Here is a 12,008-nt window from a genome sequence, read left to right as displayed (position 1 = left end):
CATGACACATAAGATAATGTATCATGTTATAACATTTGCAATCTTTAAATAAGGAAAAATAATTTAAACGATTCTGCAAAAAATTACAGAATATATACAGAAATAAAAATATATATTTTATACAATATTTATAAAAATATATATTATTTACATTTAAAGAGAATTTGTCTTGGTTGGCTGCATCCTAAATTTAGTAGTTCAGAAAACACAGTAAAACTTAATCAGCAGGTTGCTGTGTGCTTTCTGTTTTGTCTGCTGATTCACCTGATTGCTGAAAATCTTCTTCAGTGAAGGCTTGGCTCACTACACTGTCTGTTAATTCAATCCTCTGTTCATCTGTATCTTTACTGGATGGACCTTGCCTCTCCTCAACATTATCTGCAGATACATCAATTTGTTCAAGCATTTCTTGTCCAGTGGGAGCCACATCATCTGCCAATTCTCCTACTTGTTCAAGACTAGCTTCAATGGTGAGGAATTCTTCATCTTTACTATCTGCTAATTCATCTAATTTGTCTTGGCTACCTTCACTGATCTCCTCTTCGGTATCTTTACCGCCTTCTATGGACTCAGCAGTTTGCTCCACTTGGTCACTACCGAAATCGGCGGTTTCATCTTCTACAGGTCGTTCACCTTGAATAATTTTGTTTAATTCATCCATTTGCTCATCACCAGTATTTTCAGCTAATTCAATTATTGGTTCATCTAGAATTGCTTCAATTAATTCAAATGCTTGTTCACCTTGGGCAGTATCACTTGATTTAGTTGTTTCTTCATCTTGAACAGCTTCAACTGATTCAGCTGGAACTGTTTCAACTGTTTCTGGAACTGCTTTCTCATCTTGAGGAGTATCACTTGATTCAGTTATTTCTTTATCCTGAACAGTTTCAACGGACTGATCTGCTGGTTCAGTACTCTCAACTAAGTCTGGTTGTTCCTTTGGAACAGTTTCGACTCCTTCACTTGCCTTTTCATCTTGATCAGTAGTATCAGTCAATTCAACAGTTTCTTTATCCTGAACATTTTCAACTAATTCAGTTGTTTCATCATCATGAACAGATTCAGTAGTTTCAACTTCCTGTTTATCTTCAGCACCTTCAAATACCTTGCCATCTCCCTCCTTTGAATGTCCTTCACTTATTTCTTCTATGACACTCTGTGAATCACTATCTTCTTGTGCTTCTTTTTTCGATCCCTCTTCTTCATCTGGTGTTTCGAGACTAATCTGTTTACGCATTTCTTCCACTTCCTTAATAGCCTCTCTAACAACCTCCCTAACAGATCGCTTTACTTCTTCTGCAAAATCTGTGTTATAAAACTCACCAAAAAGTTCTTCTTCCTCTTCAATAGCTTCCTCTTCTTCTGTTTCTGTTGTGCTTTCTTCCTCTTCCAATTCTGACTTAATTACTTCAACATATTCTTTACTTACTACCTCAACAATTTCAGCAGTCTCTTCACTAGGTTCTTCTTCAATACCAAGATCTTCTTCTTCTACATCTTTCAAGAGTTCTCTACTTCTTCCTTCCAAAATCTTTTCTCGTCTTGATTCTCTGTCAAATAACTAAAATATAAAATTCTCAATTAATGGGCAACTTTTTATTAATAAAATCAACCATATGTAAATAATGCAAAGTGATTTAAAAGGTTTTAAAAATTAAAGGATGGCAATTAAAAAATAATTATTTATTTTATATGATACTATATAAATTTTGTGGCAATTACAGTATGTGTTTTCCTGGCACTGTACAGGGGCAGACTTACCACAGATCATATTGTGCTCAGTGCATAGTGGGCTGCTGGTGCTGCAGTAGCAATATTATACGTATGACAAATTTATTTTGAGGCTATAGCAAACAAAAGACAATTTAAAATTGAAATTCTCTATGATGATTATACTTCAGATCTCATTTTGTTTTCTTACTTTTCATGGAAAATCAAACCAAATTTATTATTTTAGCTGATAATAATCTCTTTTATGGTTACTCCTGTCCGGAAGTCAGTCATACAGTCAATAGTCTTTGTTTTTCCAAAGTGGGTGTCATGTTGAACTTAAGGGGTGTCAACTTATTTTCATCATGGAATTATATTTTCCTTTTTTATGTGGAAAAATATACTGACACATATTTATATTTAATACTACATAAAAGAGAGATTTATGCTGTATGGCAGTTAGTATCTACAACCAGCCATGATGGCAGTCTTAAAGCTATTCATAATTCACCTGTCTTTGGTCTTCCCATGCTATTTTCCCAAATGATAGAGACCACGTGGCATGTAGAATGTCGGAGTTCCCCTTTCCTGAAATCCAAACTCCTACTGTTAACAAGTGAGACCTTACTATCATCTACTTTAGCAATGCATGATTGCTCCCAAACAAGGACTGCTGTACTGTCAGCACTATGATGCTATCAGGTCCAGATTATTCTTGCCCCTAGATATAGATTGAACTTTCCTTAATATGCTCATGTAGACAAGTGATTTAAAAATTCTATCCCCTGTGGTGAATTTCCTTTCCAATTACTTCGATCAACAAGCAGTGGAAAAAGTTGGTCAGCAGGGATGGATGCCAATGCTGAACAGGGTCAGTACAGCCAAATGGTCAAACATGTGGGTATTTTTGTACATGTATGCATAGAGAGAATGGACCATTTCTGATTGTTACAGATTGCAGTTTTCAAAGTGATTCCAAGTTATATTCCACTGTGGTAACCTTTCGTAATAATTAAAAAAAAAAAAAAATCAATACAGTGATGTTGCATTATTCTATATTCTTGCATTCTCTCCATTTTGCCAATTCCTCTGACCCTGTGTAGCTATTCCAAATTATAAATAGAGCAGAAGTGAAAAAAAATTTTTTTTAGGAAGTTGTTTGTGTAGTCTGATGAAGGCTAGCAGCAATTTCTGGCATGCGTCATGGCACAAGACAAAACCTGGTTGTCTGTATAGTTACTTCATACATATTTTCTAACAACAGAAGTTTAAGACTACTCCCTCCATCAACAACATCATAGCAACTGTTTTCTATGATATGGAGGGAGTTATCATGAAGGACATCATGCCACAAGGAACTATCGTTAATTCACAGATACACAGGTATATGTGAACACACCGAAGGAAACGTGCCTGTTTGGTTGCCATCAATTGCCAAGGTCAGGTGGACTTCACTGCCCTACCCACAAAATCTCAATCCCATGCCATCAGACTGAGTTTTCAGTAAGGCGGCAGTTTTGGCATTCATGGCACAAAATTGGAAAAGGAATACAGTTCTTATCAAGATGGCACAAGGCATCTGATTGTGATGGTAATCACAATCAGATGCCTAAAGTGTAAACGGTATACAAGTAAAAATGTTCTAGAATAAATATAGCTTTGTAAAAATAAATTGAGGTATTATGTTTGGAGTAATCCTCATAAATATGCAGTATTTTCACACAAAGAAATATTATCATGAAATACATGAAATGGTAACCCCGTCACTTTTTTGGCTTGTTAAAATTAGAACCATCAACTGCATATAACATCTGAATGTGCGAAACAAATCGGTTTTGTTTTCAGTATTGTTTTAGCAGTCTCAAGAAAATTGCTGATCTATTTATGCATTCTTACTTTTCATAGCTTTAGTGAGATGATAACTTGTAAAAGTGCTTTTTACCATGTGGTTCAGATGAGTAAAAAGAGAAAACAAAGTGAGGGTACCCTCACTTTGTTTTCTAAAAGTTATGGATCAAGGGGTCATTTTCACCTTTAAGCAGTTATTATTTGAGGAGAACTATGGTACTGCTTAGATATATAGGAGCTTAGATGGGAACAGGCATTCTGTGTGTTATCAGACAGAGTCTGATAACACACAGAATGCCTGTTCATCAGTGTTATCAGTTGTTATCAATGTGTTATCAGACAGAGTCTGATAACACATTGATAACAACTGATAACACTGATGGATCCAATATCTTTCTATTTCAGAAGATTTAGGAGAAGTCCGGTTGGCCTGCCTCCCTAAAATCCACTGATTCACACCTTCTCTATGGTAAGCCCTGTTACGTCACTTAGGTGGCAACAAACATGCAGAGTGGTTCTCTTCAAGACACCTGGTCAGCTGGAAAAGGAATTAGAAAATGTGAATTGGAATATTATCGGTTTGGCTGAAACAACAAGAAGACATGAATCATAGTTTATCAAGTGGAAATCTGCTGTGCACCAATGGAAACAGTGAAAGCAGCGAAGATGGAGTTGGGTTTCTGGCCCATAAAGATATAAAAAACAACATTTGGAATTCAAAAGTACATCACCAAGGGTGAAAAGACTACTACTCAGGATTTCTAAGAGGCACAAGCTAAAGGTTATAATGATTTATGCACCAATGTTGAGTCATGATGATGAAGAGGTTGAAGACATGTACACCGAAATTTTTAGATGAGCAGAAAACTCACTACACACTTCAATGCTAAGGTTGGAAAGAGACAAAACAGCACAGAAAGGGGAACTATAGGAAATTTTGGAATTGGTAAAAGAAATGAAAGAGGTAAAAGACTTGTGGAATTTTCAGAATCACAAGGGATGTCAGTAATGAACGCTTTTTTTCAAGAAAAGGGTAAACAGAAAGTGGACATGGAAGGGCACAAATGGATTAACAACTAATGAAATTGACTTCATCCTCACTAACAGAAGATATATTGTGAATGATGTTACTGTCCTGAACAACGTAAATGCTGGACGTGATCACAGAATGGTAAGATGCACACTTGATATAGATGTAAGAAAAGAAAGGGAAAAACTGACTTGAGTAAATAATATGAAGGTCTTTGAGATAACAGAAGAGGAGAAAAAGCAGTATGAACTGTAACTTAAGAACAAGTTTGAGCTTCTGCACACTGTTCAGGACAAAGATATCGATGAGGAATACTACAACTTTCTGAAAGTGATAAAGCCCAAGAAACCTACAGGTAAAAAGAAATCCAAGGAAGAAAAAATTAGTCAAGGAACACTTGTCATGATGAATCAAAGACGACAAATGAAGAGTAAGATAAACACTGACAAGGACAAAACTGAGTATACTGAGTTATCCAAAGCCATTAGAAAGAGGCTCAGAGAGGACATAAGAAGATTTAACACAACTAAAGTAGAACAAGCATTAAGGGAAAACAAAGGATTTAACTCAGCAGCTATGAGCAGTAATACAGAAAGACAAATGATACTGAAACTGAAAAATTGAGATGGTGTACTTATAAATAGCAGAGAAGGCATAATTCAAATAACAGAAGACTACTATAGAGAATTAGAGCGAGGAAATGATGCCAGCAGCTGGGGAATATGGATCACAAATTACTAACACATATGACATACCTGATATCCTTCCTGATGAGGTAGAACATGCGTTGAAGAAAATGAAGAAACAGAAAGCCCCGGGGGAAGACGACGTTACTGTAGAGTTGTTAAAATTGCAAGGAAGAGACATGGCACAGAAACTGGCCAGGCTCTTCACAAAATGCATTCGAAAAGGCGTGACGCCCAAGGAGTGGAATAATGCAATCACGGTTTTGCTGCATAAGAAAGTCAGATAAATCAGAAATTGGAAATTATAGACCAATTAGCTTGTTATCCCACATCTACAAGTTGTTCACAAGGGTCATTACTAACAGATTAGAAAGAATACTTGATGAGAATCAACCGAAAGAGCAAGCTGGCTTTAGGACAGGATTCTCAACTATGGATCACCTTCACGTAATATCACAGCTAATGGAGAAAGCAAATGAATATAAAACACCATTATGTCTGGCATTTGTGGATTATGAAAAGGCATTTGACTCCATACAGCATAAGGCAATGTTTCGGGCACTGGAAAGACAAGGCATAGATACCCCATATATTATGATTTTGAAGAAAATATATGAGAGTGCTACTTCCTTTATTAGATTAGACTAGACAAAGACAGTAGGAAATTTAAAATTGAGAAAGGAGTTCGACAAGGAGACACAATATCTCCAAAGTTGTTTACTGCTGCCCTTGAGGAAGCTTTCAGATGATTAGACTGGTTGCAGAATGGAGTCAATGTGAATGGAGAGTACCTAAACCATTTACAATTTGCAGATGACATTGTGGTTATAAGCCACACATGAATATGGCTAAAACAAAAGTAATGATGAACAAGTATGCCACAGAAAGGGATATAATCATTGAGGGAGCAGTAATTGCAAAGGTGGATTCATATACTTACCTGGGACAAGTCATTAGTTGTAATAATGATAAATGGCTGGAAGTCAAGAGAAGAATAAATTTTGGATGAATAGCATTCAGGAAATATAGTCACATACTGAGAAGCAATATCCCAATTTCTCTGAAACGTAAAATAATGAACCAATGTATACTTCCCACCATGACCTATGGAAGTGAAAAGTGGGCACTCACCAAAAGAATAAAAGAGAAGCTGAAAGCTACACAGCAAAGAATGGAATGAATTATATTAGGAACCAGACTGTTAGATAAGAGAAACACATGGATTAGGCAGCAAACTCATGTAAAGGACATTCTTATCAAAACTAAAGAACTAAAATGGTCTTGGGCAGGACACATAGCTCGAAGACATGATGACAGATGAACTAAGAAAATAACAGGCTGGTACCCAAGAGGAGCTAGAAGAAAACCTGGAAGACAATGATGGAAATGGACAGATGAAATTCACGAGTTTAGGTAGTAAATGGATGTTCATTGCACAAACAGAAAGAACTGGAAAGTTGCTGGAGAGGCCTTCATCCTGCAGTGGATTGAAAATGGCTGATGATGATGGTACTGCTACTGATTGAAAGGAAGAAGCAACAACGCTTATGCAGTTTTGGAAAGGGTATAACATCCTTAAGGCAGGAGAAACATAACACAATTTGCTATGATGAATTATTAGAGAAATCTTCAGCTGTAGTTTGTCCATGACTATGACATAAAAGTAACATTTTTACAAAAATATTAAGTAAATTTCGTAAGTCTACTTACTGCAGCAAGGTTAGCCTTGTCATTTTTCTTTGCAACTGAAAGATTTTCAGAAAGTTCCAAAAGGTAAGTAGTACCAGATTCTGAACCACAAGCTACGAGAGTTCCCTGCTCATGGACTCTTACAGCACACAATGGAGTATCTTCTACCTAAAAATAAAGAAACTAGAATACATTTCATGTTTTTATTTAAAATTTACAAATTTTCAACCTTAAGAAAAGTTTATATTGCTATTTTATAAAGCCCAAAGTTTGAAATTGAAAATCAGATCACAATATTTTGACAGGACATGAACAGTTTTCATGATATACTATATTTTCCCAAAATATAAGCTGCAGTTTTTAACCAAAATCAAGGTTTTTAAAATCAGGGTGTGGTTTATAAAAAGTTCTTATAGAAAAAAAAAATGTCACAGGATTGTCTATATCTGGTACAACTGTTGTTATTTATGTTTGCTATTTGGTTTTTAGGAGCATTAGCAACTAAGGCCATATTGCTCCGGGAATATGCGGTGGTCATTCCTTGACCTTTCCGCATCCTCTGTTGGTGGTCACGGGCTCGAACCCCGGTCTAATCAAGAAACGTGTGCTACACACTGCTGCTCCTGCTCACCTGGCTACAGAGGCGCCATCTGGTACAGCACAAAGCTTGCTATTTTGACCATGAGATAACACTTTACAATACATCAATGCAAATTCAATTTGAATCAAAGTTACTGACTAGTGCACTCCTATAGAAATGTATTATGCCTAATTTTTTTAACAATATTAAATACTATGTATAGGTATAGTGCAAAAGCATCAATAATACATAGCCATATCTGAATTAACAGAATGTTAGCAAAACAGCATCGTTTTAAGTTATATCTCATATCGTGAATACCTTCACGAGTTGCCATGATACTGCACTACTTCGAATAAGTAACGTTTCACCTGAGAAGAAGACTAATGGTATACACCATTAGGCATCTCTCATATTGTGGAGTTATACTTCATAACTGTTTTGCCATCATTGCATCACTTGGGCACCTACCTACCCATCGAAGAAGGGCCAAATAGCCCTGAAACGGTGCCGTCTGGGTGGTGGTATCCATCTGAGAATAAGTAACATTAGTCTTCTCCTCAGGTGAAGCGTTACTTATTCGAAGTAGTGCAATATCATGGCAACTCGTTGTGAAGGTATTCACAATATGAGATATAACTTAAAACAATGCCATTTTGCTAACATTCTGTTAATTCAAATTTGACTATGTATTATTGATGCTTTTGGGCTATTCATATACATAGTCTAGACTTTTCCATAGCTTGAGGCTTCAGCCCTAAACACTTTATAGTCTAAACAATATTAAATACTTGTCAACCCAAAAATTTAAATTAGTTACACATTAATGTTTTGTTGTGAAAATTTATTTATTTTTATTTTGTTACACAGAGCATTAATAAAACTACAATAAATAAATTAGCTTTCGGCTGGGTGGCAGCCTTCATCGGATTAAAATACTTGAATGGCAGTTGGAATAGAGATGCACTGCCAGGATGGTGCGTGAGGCACGTGGTTAATTGTTTGTTGATGTTTGTGGCTGTGACGTATTGTGGTGACGTGGCCAGCGTTTGTCTATGGATAGAATTACTGGCTCTGTGATGGGGTTAACTTGACAACCACTGTTCCTGTTCAAAGCGGTGTCCGAGCATTTTATATTAGCGATTCCAACCAGGTACGCCTCAGGTAATGGTGGGACCTGTCCACAACCACGACATCGCGGTGTGGGTCGATGTCGTGGTGGGTTGTCCAGACATGCTCGGCGATAGCTGAGTGTTCTACATCTGCCAAACGGATCACCCTTTTATGTTCTGAGAGACGTTTCTCGAGTCGACGTCCAGTCTCTCCAAAGTAGCAGCTCGTGCAGTCACGGCAAGAGATGCGATAGACCGAACCACTCTGTAGAAGGGTGGGGACAGGTGTTTTTTTATGTTGGAAAGGAGAGAACGCAGTTTCTTGCCTGGGAGTTGGATGCACTTTATCCCATGCGATTTTAGGATTCTACCGATCTGCTGTGACAGGTTGGGGTAGTATGGGATGAATGCCCTCGTGGATGACTCGTCACTGTTGGCGTTGCTGTTGGTCGTCACGTTGTCGCGTGCTTGTAGATCACACCTGTCAAGGACGTCGATGGGGTAGCCACACCTCGTAAGGTCTACTTTGACTCTGGTGATCTCTTTGCGTCTTTCATCTGCGGAGCTGGAGTGTGTCCAGTTACTGTTAAACTAATGTTAATGTTTTGTTGTTGTTCGGTTCTAAGAGCATCAACATATAAGGCCATATTACTCTGTATATACTGTCTATAAATTGCACATGTTCTGAGGTCAATTTTCTGTTTTGCTGAAAGAAAAACAAGTTTCCAGGAGAAAAAATCCATGCTACTGTCACCTGAGACAGATTAACTCAGCCCCGTTGTGCAAAAATGCCTCCCACGAGGGCCATTAATGTGTTAAAGATGTACATAACTACATGGAGCAACATTCAACTTGTTTAATCTGAGTTGGTCTGATTGTCACACAGAATTTTGAATAACAGTACCGAGGTCTGTTTACGACCCCCTATCTAGGTCACTCTGAAGAAGCTCTTGGCAGTGATTATTAACTACTCATTGCATGGAGCAACATTCAACTTGTTTAATCTGAGTTGGTCTGATTGTCACACAGAATTTTGAATAACAGTACTGTGTTCTGATGCAACAACATTAATGATACTGTTATAATTTTACTATAGAGACTAATATTCTTAGCGGTAATATCACTAGGACTTATTACATTAAAATTAGTAGAGGCATATGAGGCAAGCAATCAAGCTTCTATAGCATCAGCCAAAAAAAAAACAAAAAAAACCTTCCCATTTCCCCCATCTATTCATTCCAAATGTTTGTCTACTTCTGCCTTGAATTTATTAAAGCTATCAACTTCTACAACGACAGATGGATGTGTTCCAGCAATCAACTACCTCCTGGTTAATGGCAAATTTCTGCACATCTATTTAACAACTGCTTTCCTCAATTGCAGCAAAGTTTACGACCCCCTATCTAGGTCACTCTGAAGAAGCTCTTGGCAGTGATTATTAACTACTCTACCAATCTTTATATTATCTGCAAATTTAGACATCATACCGTCTATCCCTCCATCGATGTCATTTATGAAAATCAAAAACAACAGTGGTCCTAATACCGATCCTTGGGGAACCCCACTTCTTACATCAACCCAATCTGAGGAATAACCATTTATCACAACCCGCTGCCTCCTGCCCTGAATCCATCCAGCTATCCATCTAAGGATTTTCCCTGTGATTCCAACCTGTTAAAGCTTATAAAGTAACAGATCATGTGGGAGTGAATCAAATGCTTTGCTGAAAACCAAATAAACAATATCAAAATTATTCCCTAAGTCCAGCTCTTCAGTGACCGTGTCAAAACAGCTAACCAGATTAGTTAAACTTTATGAAACATGAAGCTAGTGTGTGAGTGACCAACCCAGATATTGACTGGAACTTGTGCATGGTCACTCACATGCTAGCAAGACTTTTGTGGATTTATTGGAGGATGGTTTTCTACAGCAACATGTTCGAGGGGCATCCAGAGGGACTAATACTCTTGATCTGATTATCAGCAGTGATTGATTATTCATGCATTAAGAATTTGCAGATAAAGGAACTACTAGGTGACAGTGATCACAGTGTACTGACGTGGGATTTACTTAAAGATGTAACTACCATCAAGGGTAAAGGGAAGGGTTTTTGTAAAGATGACTACAGTGGTCTCATACAATTTTTAAATTCTATACAGTGGGATCAACTGATGATGTTACCAATGGTGAATTCTAAATGGGAAGCCTTCAGGGACTTAATCTTGTAGGCTACTAGGCTTTTCATACCAACTAAGAAATACTGTTCAAAGTTCAGGCCTAAATGGATGTCAGATGAATTAATGAGGCTCGTGGCAGAGAAGAAAAATGCATGGGATGCATATAAATTATCAGGCAACACAGAAGCCTATGGCATATATAAGCTAGTCTGTAATCAAGTCAAAAAGGAGGTTAGGCATGCGAAGGCAGAGCATGAGAAATTTTTGGCAAAGGATGCAAAGAAAAACAGCAAAGACATCTTTACTTATGTAAACTCTAGAAGGAAGGGGATGAATCAGATTGGTCCACTTAACATAGATGGTTCGACTATTGATGATTCTGCTTAAGTAGCTGATAAACTGAATAAGTATTTTGCCTCTACATTCATACATGAAGAGTGTGAATGTAGAGGCAAACTTCTGGCAATCCCCTTCTTGAATAACTCCTCTACATGAGGAGTTATTCAAGAAGGGGAATGCCAGAAGTTTATCAACAGGTCTAAACTCTAACAGAGAAATAAGTGATTTTGTAATAACTGAGAGCAAAGTGGAGGAGAAATTGTTGAAGTTAAACATAAAAAAATGCACTTGGGGCATATGGAATCTATCCAGTTATATTGAAGGAGGCAGCAAAGGAAGTAAGCAAACCCTTAGCCATAATTATGAGAGAATCCTTAAGTCAGGGAGGTCCCCATGGACTGGAGATGTGCAAATGTATTCCCAACTCATAAAGGGGTGCAAAGGGAGACATAAATAATTATAGACCTGTTAGTTTAACTTCTGTTCTTGGGAAAATAATGGAGTCACTGGTTAGAGAGATGATACAGGATCACCAAGACAAGATTGCAGTAACAGTTGAGACATAGCATGGGTTTGTTAAGGGGAAGCATTGTCTGACCAATTTAATTGGATACTGCGATGTGATCAAAAAGGAACTGAATGCCAAAAATAATTTTGACATCATATACTTGGTTTTCATGAAAGCTTTTGATACTGTTGCACATGGAAGACTGCTGTACAAATTGGAGTGGTATGGTATTAAGGGAAGGTTGCTACAATGGATAAAGGGATAGTTGAGTGGGAGATGGCAGAGAGTGGTAACAAATGGACACTGCTTTACATTGACTAATGTTATTA

The 12,008-nt window shown here is 37.4% G+C and overlaps 1 protein-coding gene across 1 annotated transcript in view; it reads right to left on the bottom strand.

Annotated features, from left to right (window-relative positions):
* Positions 1-217: 217 nt before the first annotated feature.
* LOC150076751 (dynein intermediate chain 3, ciliary-like) overlaps positions 218-12,008 on the bottom strand; it is a 115,092-nt gene continuing 103,301 nt past the window's right edge. The window contains exons 11-12 of the mRNA XM_090386639.1: positions 6,985-7,131; positions 218-1,561 (exon numbers count right to left, since the gene is read on the bottom strand). Coding sequence (XP_090242765.1) covers positions 218-1,561; positions 6,985-7,131 — 1,491 coding nt within the window. The remainder of the gene's footprint in view (positions 1,562-6,984; positions 7,132-12,008) is intronic.

The sequence above is a fragment of the Mastigoproctus giganteus genome, chromosome 12 (genome assembly GCF_048544385.1).
Source record: "Mastigoproctus giganteus isolate SK-2022 chromosome 12, ASM4854438v1, whole genome shotgun sequence".
Lineage (NCBI taxonomy): Eukaryota > Metazoa > Arthropoda > Arachnida > Uropygi > Thelyphonidae > Mastigoproctus > Mastigoproctus giganteus.
Note: the sequence above shows the minus strand (reverse complement) of the source record. Positions and strands in the feature narration are given on the sequence as shown.